This window comes from Sylvia atricapilla, chromosome Z (genome assembly GCF_009819655.1).
Source record: "Sylvia atricapilla isolate bSylAtr1 chromosome Z, bSylAtr1.pri, whole genome shotgun sequence".
In the NCBI taxonomy this organism is placed as follows: domain Eukaryota; kingdom Metazoa; phylum Chordata; class Aves; order Passeriformes; family Sylviidae; genus Sylvia; species Sylvia atricapilla.
This window is the reverse complement of record NC_089174.1, coordinates 38,573,756-38,596,477: the sequence shown is the minus strand read 5'-3', so window position 1 is coordinate 38,596,477 and position 22,722 is coordinate 38,573,756. Positions and strand designations below refer to the sequence as shown.

The following is a 22,722-nucleotide window of genomic DNA, read 5'->3' as shown; positions in this document are numbered from 1 at the left end:
ATTTGTGTCTTTTCATGGACCCCAAAGGAGTACCTATGATCAAGAAGTTACCTTGAAGTTTGGCTGATTTCATCATACCTGCTCTTTTCATTACTAACTTACGCAACTCTCTCATTCTTTATTACTTTTCACATGTGTTTTGAAAGATGCAACGTGGACAATTATACAGCATAACAGCACCAACCTAACCAGAGTTAAAAGTGCTAATCGGGAGAACCCACACACTGTGTTTTTCAAGTATTCTGCCAGCCTAGACCAGCTTCAGGCTACAATAAACCTTGCAGATCACTGTGAACAGGAGTTTGCTTACTACTGCAAAAAGTCAAGGCTTTTAGATAAGTCAGGTAAGTAAAGCAGACAAACTGTATTATGCTGTATCGTGCCTTTTATTTTGCTGGCTACTAAAGTGATTTATTTTTTACAAGGCTATGGCATTTTGCTACTATGGAGTTTGAGTTACTTCAAATATTGAGTTCTCAGATTTCTGTAAGTTGGCAAGAGATACTTGAACCAGGAAAATAACAAATGTCGATTTATAATGATTTTCTTTCACAAAATTAAATTCTCAAGTTAATTTCTCTCGTAAGACTTTTAAATTAACAGAGATTGTTATTAACATATCCCCTCTTGTTTGGTCTTCCAAGTTTTTTCTTTAATTTTAATGAAGGAATTAAATTATTACTGAGGAAATATGTTCTTAAAAGAACAAAATTGGTGAGTAGATACCAGCAGAAGTTAATGTGTGCACTTAATGTGCACATTGTGAGTATTTGACAAAACACATCAATAACATTGAATTTCCACTGTCCAGTATAAACATTCTGTAAAACCTCAGTCTTTAAAATGTGGATTATTGACAAAATTGTAATTGCTTTAAGAAATAAAGAGAGGTCTGATCTACTTTGAGAAAAGGGAAGTTATGTAGTCTATTTAAATTTTAACTCTTACTGACACAAAGCTGGTGTTATAAGACTTCAGTCTTAACATTTAAGCACTCCAAATAGTGTGGCAGTAAAATTCTCATTGATTACTCTTTTTTGAAAAACTAAGTGAAGTTTTTGACTTGTACACCACAAACTCTTAAGATGCTAAAAATTGATTCCTTGCATTCTTTCCTACTAAGCAGAGAGAATGCCTCTGCATGAAGCCCTCTCTGGTTCTATGTCTAAGCTCTTTTCTTATACATTCTTTCTCCCTAATTATGGATCTCCAGGCTTCTTCAGCTGGTGTTTGCTCTTGTAAGAATATCTGTTTGAAAACACCTCCACAGCAAAAAAAAAAAAAAAAAAAAAAAAAAAAAAAAAAAAAAAAAAAAGGTGAACCTGCTGCTTAAGATGTCCCAATGAACCTTCCTTTTACTGTGGGCTCCAAATTCAAGTTATGTTTAGATATTCAAAAGGCTGGTTTGCCTCAAACAGAAAGTTTAAAGACTATTTTTTTTTGTTCAAGGAGGTTGCATGTAAATGTACTAAAATATTTCACTATCTATATTGCTATGCTTCTTATATTACCTGTAGCTGTGTATCTATAATATGCACATAAATGTGCTAAAAAAAAGGTTTTAAAAGTGTGCAACCAGTCACTTCTGATAAGTCATCTAAAATTTAGTTTTGAATGCTAATAATAAATAGATATGTGCAAATTATATGAGATTTCTACAAGTTTTCTAAATTATTCTTTTTTTGAACAAAGTTTAGTCACTCACATTTCTGCTGTTTATAATCTTTGCTAGGTATGCCTAAGAAATAGAAAATTTGATGATGGCTACTTATATTTTTTGAAACATACAGTCCACCTAGTAATTCTTTGACTGTATTATAGGAAACGCATTGTATTCTATCAGCCTGGATAGCATTTGCAAATGATCTCATTAAAGTCATCGGTTAATACATTTATATGATCATTATGAAGAAATCTCTAACTATTTTAATTAATGTCTTTATTTTGCCTAGGTAGTACTTTCTGCCAAGGCAGGGAAAAGAATCTGGGCTAATCAGAATGAACTTGCAGTACTTCAGTAAATACTCTCTCCTCAGCCTGCTGTATGAACAAATAACTGAGACCAGCTTTTAAATATACCCCAGTGTCCCTAGTGGATCACTGGGAATGCTAATTCATTCCTACAATATAAACCTAAGGCATGCTGTTAAAGCAGCAGAAATATTCTGCTTTTTACAGTCGTAGTTGTTAGAACCTTTTTAAAGTGTTGTCTGATAAATTATTTATACACAGTCTCTGGGTTTTCCTCCTCCTGTGATGGTTTGCAAACACAAACACTAATATTGGACATTGATGCCATTATGCAAGCTTGACTTTTTGAAAAACTGCTCACACTGTTTTTTGGCCTGCTGGGCTGACAGTTGTGTGGTAATGAATGCAGTCAGTATGTTCACGATCTGAAAGATTGTCAGTGGAACAGAGGTCTTATCTAACAGTGAGGTTTAATAAGCAGTAGCAATTGTAAGTTGAGACTAGAATAAATTCCAGCTTCTTTGTGGGGGCTGGGTGCTAAAACTAGAGCTCTAGCAGAAACAAATAAGAAGGTATCTCTAAGAAACTATAATTTAACAGCACTTGATTTCTTCTAATGCCTTGACTTTCATGCATCCATCATCCTTCTTCCATCTCATTTGAGATGGTTTATCATTATGCTTCTTATCATTTAGATATTATATGTTCTGTAGATATTTCTTCTGTTGCTATGCTTGCTTGGCAGTATCTTTAAGCTTATTCTGCAGTACTGTAACATTAAGGAAACATAGTTTTATCATTTTGCTGCAGACAATGCTGACGGGGTGTACCACAAGAGATGTAATAGTCCTGGGCAACCTCACTTCTGCTCACCAGATATATCAACTTGCTTATGGGAGGGAGCACCATTAACATGATTTCTGTCATCTCTGAGTATATAAATTCTGAATCTGCTGTCCATGACCTAACAGCTGTCTTTGGGCACTTCTGATTAACACCACTGTTCAGCTGCTTAAAGTTCATCACAGATGTGGGTAGTAGTACTCTTGGTAGTGGGGTGAAGTCACTATCTCAAATTTCTGTGACTTTCCTCATTCCATTTCTGGTAGTTCCAACATCTGAAATTGATCTTTACTTGGGGATATAAACTACCCTGATTTTTAGGATGATTATATCTCCACTTTCATGGTAATTTTAAAATTAATTATATAAATGGACTGCTTAAGATAAATTATTCTAATATCATGGCTGGCTGAACTAGGTACTGTGAGTTCCCTTTTCCACTAATGCAAGCAAAAATCTGTGACAGTCACTTAATACATGATAACAAAGTATTAAAATGAATAATTACTTAGCAAGTAAAGGTGGAAATCTATTTTTTTCCTGGTCATTTAAAGGTTTTTAGATTTGAGCAGGGATTTTTGTCTTCTTAACCTTTTGGAAAATTATTTGTCTCAGAAACCTGAGAGAGGTAGGACACAAGACTGGTCATTGATTTTCTCTAACCTGCCTTTTAGATGGGATGCCACTGAGCTGGTGGATTGGAAGAACAAATGAAACTCATACTTACTGGGGAGGCTCGTTGCCTGCTGTACAAAAGTGTGCTTGTGGACTGGCGGGAAGCTGCATTGATTCCCAGCATTACTGCAACTGTGATGCGGACAGGGATGAATGGTGACTTTTTACCCTTGATTATTCACTATAAGTTTTTTTTTTGTTAAAAGCGAATAAAGAAAATATACAGCACATTTATAATATCAAGGAAGTTGGAAATCTAAGTTTCCATAGTTTCATCTGATTCTTTACTGTAGAACATAATTTTCCACAAAGTTATTACTATATATATAGACAGTATTATTGCTAATTCTTTCACTCTAGATTTTGGGGAAGGTTTAATTTTACAGATACTTTCTAATCTTCTAGTATATTGTAGTATATAAAAGATTTCAGCAATAATTCTTTTGCACAACTTCAGTTAGTTTTAGACTATTGAATGTAATTAAAATTAAAATAAAATGTTCTGTGAAAGAAGTTGATTTTTAGCATAATTTATATCTACATTTTAAGATTTGGACTTTTTACACCATTTTTTAAATCTACAACACAGATAATTAAAATTAACACTCTTTCCATCAGTGAAGCAAAGCACTCATACAGTGTCCTATCCAAAGAGAATGAATGGATTTCTAGGATGTACAACTTTCCCTTCCCTAAAACTCTCTGTATCATTTACAGTAACTTTCGAATAAGTAATACAATGGATAAATTCAGGTTACAATGTCAAATCTGAACCCGACTTTTCATTTAGTGGGTTCAGATATAGCTTTCTCAACAGTAGTTCCAATGTAGTATAGAATTTGATAATGCAGAGGGACTTTTCAAATGAAAGCTCTTCTGTTGAGGTATCTTTTACATTCTAAAAATTTTGAAGTCCATTTAACTTATATAAATCAAGTTCTGTGAGTACATTAATATATGCATTTTTAAAAAATGCATCAGCATCTATTTTTTTTTTTTTTTTTTTTTTTTGAAAGTGGAAAAATGTAAAAAAGATACTTAGGAAGAGCTTCATGCATGCAAAATCAAGCAATACATAATTGTTTTTCTTCTGAAGGTCCACCCTTCCTTTAAAGGAGAGACTAGTGAGTTGGGCTGGAAAATGCTTATTCTCTCAAAATGAGCAGGGAATTCAGCAGACACAGAATTGAAAGTACAAGAAAGAGTTAATCGAAAAACAGTTCTTCACAACCTTCAAAGATTTCCAGAGAAAAGCATTTGTTATTGCAGTAAAATTCACAGGGTGATACCTGCAATGTTTATTCCAATGAAGAGATTAAAGAAACACACATAACACTAAGAATTTCCCTATTATTATGCTGTATGAAAATAAAAACAATGTTAATTTCTAACACAAAAGCTATTGTTAAAAGACAAATGCATTTTGAGAAAAAAATATCACGGTTGCTCATACATGTAAAATATTCTTGCTCAGTTTTGTCATTCATTCAATCCATGCTCACATAAAAAAGGTTAAATTATAATGATAACATATTTGTAAATATAGTGGATGAGAGGATTATATGCATGCCTTCACATGCACATCCACTTCCAGTAAGCTGAGGTGTTTATGAGTGTATTAAATTGGGAGTATAATACCTCTGGGATTACATTTCTGTTTGTATCCACTTTTGATGCTTATAAGTTAGAGATTCTTCCCAGTGACTTCAGTATTACAGAGATTATGATGAGTACACTCATTTTAGTACTTGTGATTAAAGTTGTACTTAATTCCCTAGAGACTACTGTTTTGGATCAGTTGACTAGACACTGTTCACTGGATGGAAAAAGTAGGTAGAAACTATGCTTGTTTGAGATGCATTTTGAGCATAGAGAACTAGTTACACACTGTGGTTTTGAAACACTGGTTTTATCAGTGTACTTTTATTGTGAAATCTATCTTGTTTCAATACACTGGATGTAGATTTAACTCTAAACTCTTTATTTGACTAATCAAAAACTTTAAGTCTCTAGAACTCTAGAACAGAAATATTGTTTTTTAAAAAAATATGGTCCTAAAAAATTTAAAAATTGCAAATCCTCTACACAGAAGATAATTTCTATTCAGTTTCCTTTTCTTTACAGCATTATTTTACTGAAGCAACTGTTTCTGGTCTTTTGAGGGATATTCTTTCAGTTTTAAATTAGAAATATCCTGCAATACCTGCAATATCTCACCTCATGAAAAATTAACATTTTAAAACCACATATTTGCATTCCTCAGTTAAGCAAAATAGTTTCCTAGAAAAATGTCCATTTGTCTGCACTATGCTCTAAAACAGATAAACAGAAATTGTATGCAGGAAAAAGATGATGCTGATAGGAAAGGGAGAGGGGAGAGGAGAAAAAAGCCACTAATTTTTTTCAGCATAAGGGTGGAGGCTCTCCCTATTGTCTTAGTCGCAGTGCACTGTGCACTGAAAGACAAGGTTGCTAAGATGAATTACATTCTCAGAGAAACATGGATTTCTTCCTGAGGTATGTCTCGTGTTTAATCTCTGAGCAATGGAGCTTCTAGATTACTTCTCCTCTCTGAGTTTCTGTTCATTCTTAACTATTTGCTTTGCCCTTTAGAGGATTGATTGAATGGATTGAATGGATGGATTGAATGGACAGATTGAATTTTCCAGAATATTGAGTAACAGAGCATTTCCATGGGTTTAGGGGAAGGAATTTTAGGGCCAAAACTGGTGCTTATGAAATTTAAAACTTAGTTCTGGCACTAAGTCAACAAAGATTTTAAACAAGGAACTCAGGATAAAATTACAAGTACTAGATGTGTGCTCTGAGTTGCAGAGCAAAGTTGCATATTTTCTTTTCTGAGAGTTTCATATTTGTAGCATACTGCTTTTCCTGTAGTGAGCATGACTTCATACATTTCTATTTGATTTTTTAAAACTTTTGTTAAAGTGGAAAAAACTTAAAGAAATTAGACTTACGTGAAAGTTACATTAAGCCATTAAATATTCCATATTGATGACGGAGTCAATTACAGATATGGTACGTCCTCAGCAACATAAAACTAATTTGCAAATTTGACTAGAGCAAATTCTTTGACTGAGGCAGCCAGTTAGGTGCCCATTTATTAAAGAGGGCTTTTGTCATGCTTGTGTAGACCAGCACAACAAGAAAACTACCCACTTCCAATTAAATTCTTTCAGTCCTGTCAAAAGAGCTCAATATCAACTGTAAAGCATGTGCCTCTAGTCACAATTTTTTTTTTGTGTCATACATAAAGAAACACGTACACACATATTTAGGCAGCCTGGTGGTTGGTGGGTTTTTTTGTTTGTTTGGTTTTTGTTTGTTTGTTTAAGTTTTTTCTTTTTTTCTCAGGAATGTGTCAATTGTAATGAAACATTTATTGGAAACATTTAGGAGAGCTGTGGCTTTCATTTTACCTTTTCAGGACTAATGATACCGGCTTCCTCTCCTACAAGGACCATCTGCCAGTAACTGAAATTGTGATCACAGATACTGACAGACCAAACTCAGAAGCTGCTTACAAACTGGGGCCTTTGCTTTGCCGGGGTGATAGTAAGTAATTACTGAAGAGTTTTTCATAACAGTGATGCATTTTGTCAGCAATAACTTTTAAATGTTATTTCTTAAAAGCTTGGGATAGACTTCTCTACAGATTCCATCCATTTCTTTCTGGAGTTAGAAAAAACCCACCATCATTCAGTACAAAATTGTAAAAATGTATTTTTCATTATACACATCAGTAGTGAAAACAAAAAGTCTTATAATAGTTTTCCAACAGATATTTTGAGTTATCCAACTGGAATTAAACTGTGGATAAAGCATTACATGAAAGGGAGTTCATAGGTGGTTACCATGTCTTGGGGACATACCTTTCACTTGCTATACATGCATCCATCACAAAACATTACACATATTATCTCCTCTGAATTTTTATGCAGCTAGGAATACTGTATTGTGGGAGAGTAATTCAGTATGCAGTATCTATGTGCAAATTTTCAATTACATGTAAGAATTTAAATTATATAAATTTACACAATAATTCTAGGTTTACATTCTGAATGCATATCTGTGGTAATCAGAGTAATATGTTTGTGCAAAACTGACACCTTATTAAGGATTTGTTATGATACTTCTGTTTTTAATAATTTCCCTATTCAGTGGAAAAGAGAACATGTTTGGCTTATGTGCAATAGTAATGTATTGCACAAAATTCTGTGTCTGCTGCAGTTTGTAACCAAAAATTAGAATTAGGAGAAGAAATGCTATAAACAACCCCAAAGAACTCAACTGAAGAGTTGGATGGGCCATATTTGATATACAGTTGAGTAAGTTATTACAATATTCAATTAGGTAGATTTCTTTAAATCATGTTACCTAATGAATTCTCCTGAATTTACTTGTTATCTATAATAATTATTACATTTAGTATATAATAGGTATAATATTTTGAAATATTTTTATTCTTTATGTGATTTTCCTCCTTCCTCATACGATGTCATATTTGGTTTTCAAATTTCTTCAGCTTGTAAGAGAAATACCGGTAGAGTACTGATTTATACTTTTAAGCTCACTGAGGAAAGTACATAGATAAAAAATATAAACTAGTATGTATTTATTTTTGTGTCATCTCTGTCTTGTCAGGATAATTATGCCTGGAAGATTTGTTAACAGATGTATGTTTCAGCACTGCATTCTAATTTTCTTATGAAAATTTATAAGACTTGAAAAAAAAAACCGTTGGGTTCTTTCACTTCACTAGTCTGACATCTGATTCTGAACTGATCATTTGTCCTATATATCATGGGGCTATGTTATAGTATTATGGTTTAATTCAGAGTGACAGGACCTAAGGAGGTCTCCTGCTTACAGCAGCATTAGCCATGAGCTGAGATCTGGTCTCTCAGTGCCAGACTGGTGTTTGAAGCACTCAAGCCTGCACTGCTTCTCTGGGCAGCCTCTTCCACTGCGTGGCTGTCCTCAGTGAGAATTTCTTTTTACTTTCACCAAACCTGAAACTCTGTGCTTCCACCATAACCACTGGCTTTGATACTCTCATCTTACACCTGCAAAGGCCCTATATCTGTCCCTTTGATGACTTCCCCTTATGTTTTGGAGTTCGCTATCAGATTTCCAGAAAACCTTTTTCTTTCCCAGGCTGAAGCAGCCCTGTTCCTCCAGCCTGAAGGGCAGGACAGGTGCTCCAGACATGATTATTCTCGTGGCCTCCATAATACTGTTTATTCATGTTTTCCTTTGCTAGGGGAAAGGAAATTGGAAGCCCAGTGCAGGTGTTCTCTTACAGATGTCAAATAGGGGGGGTAACCACCTCTCTCAGTTGACTGGCCATGCTCACTCAGCCCATGATGCTGCAGATCTCCATTGTGGCCACAGACAATAAAGCCAGTGACAAAGACAGCAATAAGACAGAAACATTTAGAGCTTGTGTAGTTCTAATTACTGGGAGGAAGAAGCTGAATCCATTACTCACCAAGTTCACAACTATTATTAATTACATAACCTGACCTCAGGTGTGACAGATCTTAAAAACAGAAGTAAGCTAGCTTCCTCAGAGTAATCTCTGAAACATACAGACAGTCCTGACACACATTTACCTGCCTAACTTCATTTGATGTTTGCTTAGTCTGGTGATTGAACTGCTGCAGTATTTCACACTGATGATGAATGTTCACGTTATTTCTAGACAAGCTGTGACAGAAAATTCTAAAATATCATGAGAACAAGCACAAGAACTCAGTCTGAATGTCAGAGAAATATTCTTGTAATGTCATACAACATTATACTATTTGACTTCAAAAAAAGCAATTTTGATCTGAAATAAGCTCAGTGAAAAGATTTCAGAATGTAACAGTTCATGGTCATAATACAGCAAAAACCTTGAAGTAAGAACATTGATTTTTATTGTTAAATCATGCAATTTTTCTCAGTCATTTACGTCATAAAAGCAGTATGAGAAGACATGTACTTAAGGAGGTAAGAACTAAAATTTGAGAAAATAACACAATTTCTGAAGGAAAATAATTACGTCATAGATTTTGACATAGAGTCAAAATGCAATTTGTTAACAATACCACAAATTCTATGGATGTATATAATATAATATCTAAATACAATTTATTATATAGTTTGTGGCATGTATGCATATATAATATTTTATAATGTATAATGTATTAAATATTACACATACTATGAAATCATCATATAAATATTTTATAGCATGGTATTTGATGAACTCCAGAGAAGGGCAGTGAGGCTGATGAAGGTCCTAGATGGTAAGTCCCGTCAGGAGAGGCTGGGGAAGCTGGGGGTGTTTAGGCTGGAGAAAAGGAGGCTCTGGGATGACCTTACCACTCTCTGAAACCACCTGACGGAGGGCGCAGCCAGGCGGGGGTCAGTCTCTTCGCCCAGGCGACTTGTGACAGGACAAGAGGACACAGGCTTAAGCTGCACAAGGGGACATTCAGGCCGGGCATCAGTGGAAATTCTTTACATAAAGGGTTGTTAAGCACTGGAGAGCTGCTCTGGGAGGCAGTGGAGCCATCACCCCTGGAGGTGTTTAAGGAAAGACTAGATGGAGCACTCTGTACTATTGTCTAGGTGGTTTCCAGTCTAAAGTTGGACTTGATGGTCTCAGAGGTCTTTCACTGTGTAATTGATTCTGTGATATATCCCACATAGTAACTTTTTATATCTAAATATACATATGTACACACAGACATACATATACATATAATATGTATACTGAATTAAAACATACTAATATAATTTCTCATATGCAATATATTATGTGTTATAATAAATACTGAGTGTATGATTTAGTAGATTTTTTTCCAGTGGTCATTATGTATCAGCAGTGGATTTGATAATGAATGTTAATATTCAATTTACAGGTAGTGTAAAGAGCTATGACTTGCAGTAATTTCTGAATTCTACCTATTAATCTTCACACTAGACAAAACCAATGAAGTTTAAAGTCTCTTGCCAGGCCACTGCTTCTAGCAGCAATTTGAAGCTGCAGAAGGAAAGCAGACCATTATTAAGCCTTTTTTCCAATCTGAGGCTGTTGACACTCACGAGGGTCTAATTTAAAGTACTTTTAATGACATCTACCATGTAAGAATGCAGAAAGTGAAGAATGCAAAAAGGTCTAGTGGCAAATATGCATTTTTCAGAAGTGCTGAAGATATTTCAGAAGGAAGAAGATATTAATGAGCTTACAGTGTGTTTTGAATATGCTTCAAAGAGATCATTGCTTATTTTTGCTTCTGTCATTCTCCAGAACTAAACTATATAATTGTGTTTCACAGGGGAACATCCTTTATTAAATATATTTTTGTTCTATCTGGCAGACAAGTTTTTCAGAATAACTGACTAGCATACCACATAAAAAAACATGCAGTGGAAGGTTTACTGGTATTTATAATACGTTCAGTACTTCATTAAATGACTCGAATCTAAAAGATCATAATTTCTTATTGCATCAATAATCTAGTCCTTGTGGGACAGTTACTTGGGAGGAAATGAAAATTGTTTTAAAATGCCCATAACAAAATAAAGTAGAACCATGAATAATTTGTTGAATTGAATTGTCATAAACTATGTACTCCACTGACTAAATTTCCAAGTTAGTTACTTGTTTGGGTGCTTCTGAAAATTCATGTATTGAATGCAGTCCAGCAGAAGTTGCCGATTTGTTGTTGCACATTTTTTATTTTCACGCTTTTATTTAACATTCCATTACTGTACTTGGCTTCTTTATTTTATGTTTTTAGGATTGATCTCTTCAATGAAGTATGTTACTTGTAAGAAAACCAAACCATATTAGTCAGAGAAAGGCAAGAAAGAGTAGCCTTCTGTAAGAAAAAAAATGCAAAACCCAAAAGCAATATAAATATAAATATAGTTTATTTTATAAAGTTTTAAAAAATGCATTCAGATTTTATTGGCTTTTTTCAGCATTTGTGATAAAGTAACTATAAGATGCCAAGGTACAGTGAAAGTACTAAAGATATTCTAGAAGAATATGGCCATTTAAAAAAAACTAATCAGTAGTATTAGGTGACAATCAGCACCACACATATAAGTAGCACTCACACTTTTCTGTCGTCTTCAAAATGAAGTACTGATTTATTACTGATTCATTACTGATTCATTTCTAAAATCCTTCTTCTGCTCTACAATACGTTTAATAAATTGTACGGTAGGACTGCTAGTATCAGATTGAAAAATATGTCTAAATACAACGAAGATTAACATTAACATTAACATATATCCAGTGAGCAGGGTAGCAGGAAAGATTTTGAACCATATGAGAATGAGCAAAGTCTTTGATACATTAACTGATAGATAATCTATGGTCTCCATGACAAAAGAAAGTGTTATCTCCATTATTTTTGTCATTTGAAGTAAAAGCTAGATGTTGAATAAATTCCAATAGAGATTGTATGAAAAGATTAAAAAAACCCACCCTTCTATGTTGGGTGTTTTTTTTCTTGTTCTTTCCATTACAAGAGATGAGTAGACATATTCTGATTTTTTACTATGAATTTTCAGTAATAGGACATACAAATAAATCCAAAATACTGAAATATAGCTCATGCCAAAATTATGTGTATTAAATGGATGATTATAATGTGTCAGCATAAGACTGATTTTTGGACCCAAAATAAAATGGATGATATAGAGCTTAATAAAAAAAAAATATAAAGGTACTATACTGCATTGTAAAGGTAATATATAATTCATCATGAATTTACATTAAATGAAGATAAGGGTAATACTGGGGAAGAGACTGATAGATTCTAGTAAAGTATTTGATGGAGTGTCATTTACTTGGCTGGAAAAGAAAAAAAGTAAATTCAACTGCAAAATGACAGTGCAAGCATGTAAATGCAAGCAGATAATCCATTCAATGTTTGACATTTAAATGAAGAAAGAAAAACCAAGTGTGAGCCTTGGATGTAACAGAGACTAACTGTACTAACCAATTGTAAGTGATACTTTCATTAAAGCAGCACAAAAAATGTCTAATTTAGAAAAAGAAATCTGTTTCATCTCTCTTCAGTACCCTGAGAAATCAGGGCATTTATTTTACTTTCAACAGCAGAAGTATTTGTAAACTGTATGTTCAACACTTTCCCCTTATTTCACTTTATATAAATTATTATTAATTCATAGTTGTCCTAACCTCTGTCTAATCAACATTGTTTTGGTCATCTTTGCAGCTTCCTGCATAATAAAGAGGTTTAATACAAGTCTGTGACTACAGTTTTATAATATATAAAGAGAATGTAAGGTTAAAGGATAGGATTAAAGAAGTTGAGGTTGAATTTTAGTGAAAGCATTTAAATCTCTTTACAGAATTTGGGCATAATCTGAGATGACGTGTTAACTTAAAAGGAGTTTCACAGAGTAAAAAATTTCAAATAATGTTCTTGAAAGCAGGAAGTGTAGAAATTATTGAATGTTTGGGATGTGAAGCTAGACTGTGTGTGAATACATACATAGGCACAAACTGAGAGTAAAAGTATTTTTAAATATTTCATGAATTGACATTTTTTAATGCAATCAATTGAATATTTTCCTAGACTAAATTATCTTTTTTCAGACAAGAGTTGATTCAGGGAATTTATACACTCTGCATTTTATCAGGCATTGAACTAAATTATCATACACATTGAACTAAATTATCACAGTTTTCCCTTCTGGTTATTTATCCATAGATATTATAGTTTAAAAAAACCCAAAGTACAAAATGTACTGTTTGGCAACTTAAGACTTTTATTTTCTCTGCCTCAACACTCCGTGTCTCTGCTGACAGAATGAAGATTACCAGTAGAGATATCACAAGGAATTGATACAAATGATGAACAGATTTCAGTTTTGGGTAGGAACTTGTAGAGTGCTAAATATTGCAATTGCACGAGTGTTTTGGGAAGGCTAATTTATCTGTCTTGTTTTTATTGTCCCTATTTGTATCTTACAGTTTCAGTTTGGTAGGACTAGTTGATATATGTCAAAAAAACTCATTAATTTTTTTTCAATAAAAATAGCTCTGGCAGGATATTCCTTCTTTTTTACACATAGAGGACTACAGTCTTACTTCTTAGATAAAATGCTAAATAATATTGATTACATAACCAAATGATGTGGGACAGTTCCGAAAAACTAGACGGCTGACTGTGAGCCAGATGTCATAAACTGAAGAAATTCTTCTCCCGACCTGTTTTACAACACTATAAGATACCTTGTAATGTACTTTTCCTAAGCCAATATTTAACCAGTTTATTGATAGATTATATTTACGTTCCTAAGTCACACAGTTGTCAGAGCTAAGAAAGAAAAAACAGTTAGACAAGAAAAGGCAGTAAATTAAAAGAGAAAAAAATAAAACTTCCTATCCCTGCCCTCTCGCAAAAACTCCATTTTGATTTACAAATATCATTCAAATGTTTAATTGAAGCTAATTGTATCATGACTTTACTGGACTGTTACTGCCACTATTTCCTGCCTTCTAAAGGCTGACAATGTTGTACCAATTTTGTATAAATTACAGGATTAAACTTCCTATGGTGTTTGAATTACTGGTAACAGCCATCCCATTATTTTTAAATAGCTGTGATACACTTGACTCACAACTGTTGTAAGATTTGCTCTGAGGGAACCATGACCTGAAACAGTTGAGGAACATAAGGGCTTGAAATTGATGCGAACATGTAAGTCTTCTGCTTTTGTATGGTGGCACTTTTCACAGGCTGGTATCTTCAAGAGGCCCATAAGGTAGCACAGGAGAGGGAGGTGCAAAGTGATGCTTTCCCCTCTCCTCACATCTGTTCACAGCTGCCTTACCATGTGAATGCTGTCCCCATGGCTGCTTTAACTTGTTATAGTTGCCGGTACTCCTGAATGTCAAAAGTCAAAACGAGAAGCTGCCAGAATATGTGTGAAAATCCTGCCGTGATCGTTTTCTAGAGTTTTCTAGGTGTGTGATCCAAACTCTTCCTAAAGTGGTAAAAGCACTGCTGGAATGAGAGAATGGACTTTAATTTTACTTCACTGGTTGTGGACTACGTCTCCACATACACTGTATTATAGGGTTTGATTTTGCAGGGAAGAGAGAAATTTTCAAAATTTTTTTTCTGTCTCCTTCCCATCCTAAAAGCAAAAAGTACTCTTTTCCATAACTGTTCTACCAAGATCACAACATTATCAGGAGAATATGCAATGGGCGTGATAAATTAGATGTGAAAGTATTGAATTCCTTATTTGGTTTAGAAAGCAATGTAGCATAATTAATTAATACTGGTACATCTGTAAGGATTCAGCAGATTAACAAGGTACTTTTAGTTAAACACCATAAATGAAGGTTATGTCCTTATTAGAAAAGGATAATATTAGAGGTTTTATATCAGCATTTTAAAAATCAATAACAAAATCTTCCAAATTATGATTGAATGCTAGCTTAAAAGTAAATAAAACCAGTAAAATATCTACGCTAATTTATTAAGTTTTGCAATTTATTTCTTTGATTTCTTTTACAGTAGCTGCAAGGATATTTGTCCTATATTCTTTGAATATAGGATAGCTGGCAAATTTCACTGGACTACAATGATAACAAGTCTCTTCTCCTTGTTATGTAAAAATATATTTAACAGCTCTCATAGTTCGTAGTAGCTAATCCTAGAGTTGTAAAGGTTGGACAAGACCTTTAAGATAAAAAGTCTTAACTGTCAGCCTTGCACTAGCCCCGTGTCCACCATTGAACCATGCCATATCCACAAGTTTTTCAAACACTTTTGTGCATTGTGGCTCCATTCTGGGAAGTCTGTTACAGTGCTTTGCAACGCTTTCAGTGAAAAAATTGTCATTTAATCTACACTTGAAGCCATTTCTTCTCATTCTGTCACTTTTAACCTGGGAGAAGAGACTGGTTCCTTCCTCACTACACCCTCCTTTCAGGCATTTACAGAGAAAAGTAAGGACCCCAGGAGCCTCCTTTTCACCAGGCTAAACAACTCCCTCAGCCAGTATTACTGTAATGTAAGTGTAGCACTTCATTCATGGCTGCTGTGTTTGTTTACTTCATGAAAGGACGCATCAGGCCATAACCAGACTTCCCAGCTGAGATGAAATTCATTTTGTTTCCTAATAATTCGGTTTTTTGTTGCCTGAGCTGAACACCGTTATTCTTGATGAAAAAAACATTATTTTACATTCCAAATAACGCCTATCTTTTTTTGTAATGGACTAATAGGGAAGCTTCTGTGGATGTGTGACTGTTTGAACACAGCTAACCATTCTTAGACCTGGAAATTTTCCTTTGTTTTTTGGTTATAAAACTTACACTAGAAATGTATTAATCACCCTTTCATTCTGTTAACCAGGAACATTTTGGAATTCAGCTTCCTTCAACACAGAGACATCCTACCTGCATTTCCCCACCTTCCACGGAGAACTCAGTGCAGATGTCTCTTTTTTCTTTAAAACTACTGCTTCCTCAGGAGTATTTTTAGAGAACCTGGGAATTCAAGACTTTATAAGGATAGAGTTACAGTGTAAGTAAACATGACTGATGGTATTTTTGTTCTTGTTATTATTATAAAAATTGTATTTTATTTAATTTAAAGGGCAAATACTTAAAAACTGTTCTCTACCTTTATTATTTCTTCTACTACTACCAGGTCTTTATAATTATTAAAAAATCACAGCACTGAGACTAAACAAGTATCCATTTGAAGAAATTTTCTGTCCCAGAGGTTTCCTATTTTAAGAGCACAGCAATCAGCCTTTGACTACTAAAACTATTTCTGCTTCTTGTGTTCAGTGGATCTCTCCCACCAAGTTCTTTTCCTCCAGATTTTAAGACCAGGCACGTTTTTGTGGCTGCTGGAAGATTCACTCAGTCACCATGTGTGACTAAGATATTTTGTGGCACAATTTCTTAAGTCACACGTTCTCATCATTCTTACTTTTTTTTCAATTTTGTTTCATTTTATTTGTACAGACCCAAATTCTTAGACTTACAAGTAGAAATATTTTTTTGTTGCATAAGAGAGAATTAAATATCCCACTAAATCTGACATAAGGTGACCAACGTTAAATGAAACCTTTATCTTAATTGACTCAGTGTACTATTCTTACATTGTTTATTATTAAAAGGAAGAGAATTTGAAAGGATGAGGCATTTTTTCATTAGGCTTTTGAATTAATTTGAAATGCCACATTAATTGAAAAGTCTTCTGCTTGCCTGATGACTCTGAGAGTTCTTTAGAACACTTTTTACCTTGCGATGAGACAGTTAGTAATTTTTTTTCTAAATCAATTTTGTTACCAGACTCCAGTATTTTCTGGAGAAGATTACAAATAAATCTATATGTTGTATTGCAAAATATTGCTATGGAAGCATTAAATATTTTTATTAAAAAGTAAATTATTCTGCTTTCTCAATTTTTTGTCCATGTTAGCGTCTTCTGTTAATGAAACAAACAGGAGAACACCTTCCGTAGGTAGTTTAATTATAGAATATTGTGTAGGCTTTAATGAATTTGTTTTTCATTATCTCAAACTACAGTCCTGTGTTTGAAAACTACCCTGTTTTCAACATTGTTTTTGCCATGGTTTTGGCAGTATGAACTGCCTTCTGATAAAGCTCTGTGGGCGGTTTAAAGGACAGCAACATTGTAAAGCCAGTGTGCTGCAATACAGAAAATGTACTGGATCAACACTTCTGTGGAGGCTCTCTGAAGCAATGATGATAGTTTTGTCTGGTAAATGATTTTCCATTTTTTAAATAAACAGTTAAATCATGGAAGCATTAAAGGAATGCTTCTGAGAACTGAATTTATTCAGACATTTTCCAGAAGACCGTAAGTTTTTCTTCAGAATACTAATATGAGGACAGATTCATATCACTGTCCCATTCATTCATGAACATAAAAACCACTGCGTTCTTATGGGTTTTTAATTACTTTATATAAGTAGGGAGGTGTGAAAGAATGCAAAAGGCTGAATTGGTCTATAATTTCAGCATTTAAAAAAAGCAAAGTTATCTCATTAGTGTGTAGCATATAGAGAATTTTCTTCATTTCCATAAACACACTAATTTGTTGAGTAGATAGACCTATTATTTTTTTATGTTATATGTAAATTATATGGAGAATTGTTGAGAGTAGACCCAGAACTATCTGTTTTTATTAAGGAAAATATCAATCAGAAATGAGCAACATGTATTTCCATCAAGAGTCCCTTTCTCAAAAAAGACAACTATTAACTTGAGCATTTCATATGGTATAAGATGATTTAGATTTCATATAAAACTCCACATCTTTTATAATAAATGTGAATGTAAATTACCAGCCTACACTTGATGTTCTATTAATAGTTTCAAATAAATTAATTTCTTTTATTTATGTAAAAATAAGTAACATGAATGTAAATGTCAGATGTTTAAGGTGATGATGTGAGAAAATGTTTAAAATGTATTATGTCATTAACATTTGTCATTCAGTACTTTGAAAGACTGATTTTTTGTAGCATTTTATTGATTGTTTTCAAACTTTCTGTCTAATTCTTTTATGTATGAAGTAATGATCTTTAGACATTGAAGTCTAGCTTGAAACAAAAAATGACAGATGCAGAAACTTAATAGGAAGTGTTAAACTTAGAGCTGTTCTGTTGGTTTTATGAAGTTAAAAACACTGTAGTGCATCTGTGTATATATTCTAGAACACTGCTGCAAAAATGGTACACATCCTAACTGTATTTTAAAACAGAAGTTAAGTAAAAGATCTTTGTCTCAAAGAAGATACTTGATCCCTTATTTTTGTTTTGCAGTAAGTTATAAATGCACATTGAACTTCTTCCTGATTTACTGATTTCCTGAAGAAGTAGTGGCTGAAAGCACCAAAAGCCAATTCAGCTCTGAAGAGTAGACTCTGCTAAATACTTGTAGGACCAAAGGTTACATGCTTTACCCAAAGGTCTGGGTATTTTATATTGAATACTCACTGAAGATTTATTTCCAAAGAGTTAAACAGAAATTGAAAGTAAGGCTGGAAACACTGATGTATTGATTTAGTTGGGGTTCTGCAGTTTGTTTACAAGTAGTTCAGAACAGTCCAATATGCAACTCCTGGTGGCCTTTGTCTGCCCAAATTCGGAACTTACTGTCCAGGATGAATACAGTTCAACTGCTTCCTAATTGGAAAATGCTGGGACTTTGCATTCTGCAGCATGCTAGTTGGTAATCTCTTTCTGCTTCTGCATATGCTGCTCCACTCTGGTTGGTTCTTTGTGGCTGTGCCTTCTGTTAGTTCGTCTAGCCACAGCTAGCCACTGACCACTCTCTATGATTACTGTCAACGACATCTTCCACTCCACTTTGCCAGTCTGTAGCTGGGCTCTGCCTGTGTTTGAATGCACTATGGTTACGAGAGTTCCTGCAATGCCTGGATAGTTTTTAAGTAACACCAACATAGGTAGGACCCCAGAAATATATTTGTGCCAGAAGATAACTCCTGGATGCATTCTCTTCTGCTGCCTAAGAATTAACCAAAATGCACTGTGCCTGTGTTTTTTGTTGCAAGATAACAAATTTTAGAATTTAGTATCATCTTTCCACGTCCTGTGGCATATTTTCTTGGTGGTTCTTACAGATCCAAATTTTCTTTAAAATTAGTAGTGTTGTTGCTATGAGCAAAAATATTTATAATATTAATGTTAGGTGATTATATTTCTCATTTTTTCTGACATATTCTGATTAGTCTTCAGAGACTTCAATGGATGACCATACACCTATTCTTCTTATTTCAGCCTTTGTATGTGGAACTTCAGAGATTTCTTCCCTTTTTTCAAGATCATATTAATTTTTTACTGGTACTAACATAACTCATTATTTCAGTGGTTATTTCAAGATCTTTATTATGTGTTTTCTTGCCTTTAAAATCTGAACAGTAACATTATTTATCAGGTCTATCATTCTGATATGCTATTTAATAGGCCCATTCAGTGAGTTCAAAGCAGAACTTGTGTTTTCAGGCTTAACTGCAACAGTATACAGAAGATTACAAAGACCTCTCTGCAGAAAGTAACATTCAGTAGAAATTGTTTTTAGCCAGTCACATGGACTTTCTGTTGCTTTTGTTCTCCTACTGTATGGTTGTTTGGTTTTTTTTCTTTTATCTTTTATTTTTTTCTTTATAAAGGAAGAGTGAGTTCTCAGCTTTTTCTAAATAAAAGAAATCTATACTAAAATTAATTTATTTTACTGAGGAACTGTGTATAGACATCAGTTGTTTCTTATTATTATGTAAAACTGTTGATTTTGAAGCAGAGGAGGTAATGCATTACAAAGGCATTCCATTTATAAATTGACTGCACAATGCGCTTTATTTTGTTTAGTAAGTGAAACTGTTTATATATTTCTGTCATAGGATCAAATATTATAGAAAAATACTTTATAGCAACAAGATTTAGGGCTTAAGGGATTGCAAGTCTGTGACATTACTCAGTCAAAAGGTTGGCCAAAATAGATTTAAATGTTTTAAAATGTCTAATATATTTTTAAAAGGTGAAAAAGAAAGTAAAAGTACTGCATGGAATATTTTTTTCTAGTTCAATAAATTCCTCTTTAAAACACTGTTTGGAGATCATCTGACTCCCTTGATTTATAATTTTTTGCATTTCTGTCAGAATTCAATGATGAAAATAGGAAGCTTTTTTTTTCGAATCCATGAAATCTTCTCTATAATCCTTTAATAAAATCTTTACTAGTTCAAAATTATGGCTATCCATTGTGTAGGGAATATTTTTTTCATACATGATTGTCTTTAAATATATAAAAGAAAGACTTTCAGAGAAAATATTCAGAATTTTCAGATCTTTGGTTTTCTGGCATATTCATCATCTTCTTATTTTGATCTCCAAAGATTCAGTTATGGTTTTCTAGGCAAACCATGAAACTTTGTAATGCAAATTTTGCTTAGAGAAAAACTCAATTTAAATCGTAATTTTATGAACTACATCAAAATCTTCCCTCTGATGTTTGTAAAGACTATATGAATAAATAACAAAAGCAAATAAACAATAGAAGGTGTTGGCTGGATTATAGTTGTGTTAATTTAAATACAGTTAACAACAGTAATCAATTATTGTGTAATCAAGAGATACATTTCATCCAAACCAAAAAATTGCAAAGCTAGCACATTTCACTGTTTCTTGACGACTGTACTCTCCAGGGGTCCACAAACTGATTGCTTTCCTTGCGGTGCATAAATCATTGCTCTTGCTGTCAGTGAGTGTGAAGAATGAGCTGCAGGCCCCTGAAGTAAATTCTCCCTCTAAAACAATCTGTCTTATCCCATGAAATAGTAGGCTAAACCTTAAAGTAGCTTGTTCTGCTATTAATTATTTTGCCACTCAATTAATTATGAAATAATTTAAATGTCTGTTACTGCTATCCTCTTTCTAGCTCCATATGAAGTGGTTTTTTCATTTGACGTGGGGAATGGACCTAGTGAAGTCATAGTGCAATCACGCCATTCCTTAAATGACAACCAATGGCACTATGTGAAGGCTGAACGGAATGTCAAAGAGGCTTCCTTACAAATTGATCAGCTTCCTCAAAGATCCCACAGTGCTCCACCTGATGGACATATTCGCTTGCAGCTCAACAGCCAGCTTTTTGTAGGTAGGTGCTTCTACAGAATATTTCCTGGTTATCATCATAAAAATATGAAAATACTGGAGTGAGGAGGGGAAGAAAAAGTGTTGGCAACCCTTTGTTGTTGATCTTTTGAAAAGACTTTGTATGATGACGTGAGAGACTTTGTAAAAAATCTATGGAGATATTCACTATTTTGCAATTATGGACCTCAAAGTGCCTTGGCCAATAGTTATGGCCAAGGCACTTTGAAATACAAGAGAGTATTTAAAATTTTTTTTTCAAATACTTTTTTCAAAAGTATTTGAAAATAATGAAGCTTATTTCTTTTGAGGTTTGTTTGACGGACAATGCAAGGATCTAAATTTGCACTTTTTTTTGAGAGGATGTAATTTACTGAAGGAAGTTGTGCCATTTTTGTGATTTCAAGGAAATTTTGTTGTGTTGCTTTATCCACAGTTTCTCAGGTTAAAACATGACATTAAGGCAATTAGATATAATGCTGAAAAAGTAGAAATCGAGTAAAAAAGAATTAATTAGTATTTATTTAGCTATTACAGACAGCTATATAGAACTATGTGTTATATCCACAGCAGTGTTCTTAATGTAATATTGCCTTATTATCAATTCATGAGTTTCTGGTGTAAATATATACTGTACAGTATAAGAGCATTTAAAGCTGGTCCTACTTCTAAAAAGATCTTTTTTATGTCTGCTCTGAGAAACTCATACTAAATTAATGTAAGTTTTATTTACTGTGAATTGGGGAGGAATACATTTTATGGCAATAGTGTTCTTAAACTGTAGCTGCAAAAATGTGAGTGCTTATTAAAAAATGAAATAAGGAGGGAAATCTTGTATGCCCTGATAAAAATTTGTACGTGCCTCAAAAGGTATCAAGGGAAGAAGATGGAGACTACACCAAACATTGAAGAATTTTATATTTTGATAAAAAGATGACATGAAATTGCCATCACCAGGTGGTTTTATTCCGTTATAACTGAAAATAACTGTATCTATGTCAAGCTATTCCATGTAACACCAAGAATTATACAACTTTGAAACTGAAAAAATGAATGATCACATGAAAGCATTTATCCAAACAAGGACTGAAATGTATGAGAATTATAGTTTACAATCTCACACATTGTAGAATTTTTTCTGCTTTTAGTTTTTAAAAGAGAACAAAGGGCAAGAAACATCAGAGTAAGTTGTGCAACCAAGGACAAGAGAAGTGATGTCAGTTGCACACCTTGCTAAGCAACACAGATGAATAAAATGTTAGCTATCGCGAAATGCACTAAAAATAAGGAACAGTGAAAAAGATTGAATCAACAACTCTTGCTAATTTTAGGATTACTCTGTACAATTACCACCTATGATTGATAGTAAGGTATAATCTGGCAGGTGTTCCTCTGCATAGAGGGGCATTAACCTTCCTATTATTGAAGAATATACATCTTTCTTCTGAGACAAAGCAGAACCAAGCAGACACCAGCTGAGGGATATTGTAGAATCATTAAATTCAGAAA

General features: G+C 33.6%; 1 protein-coding gene across 1 annotated transcript in view; it reads left to right on the top strand.

The window, feature by feature from the left end:
• Positions 1-22,722, top strand: part of CNTNAP4 (contactin associated protein family member 4) — a 198,777-nt gene that overhangs the window by 160,643 nt on the left and 15,412 nt on the right. The window contains exons 13-17 of the mRNA XM_066340080.1: positions 147-344; positions 3,489-3,645; positions 6,938-7,065; positions 15,915-16,085; positions 20,999-21,217. Of these exons, the coding sequence (XP_066196177.1) occupies positions 147-344; positions 3,489-3,645; positions 6,938-7,065; positions 15,915-16,085; positions 20,999-21,217 (873 nt within the window). The remainder of the gene's footprint in view (positions 1-146; positions 345-3,488; positions 3,646-6,937; positions 7,066-15,914; positions 16,086-20,998; positions 21,218-22,722) is intronic.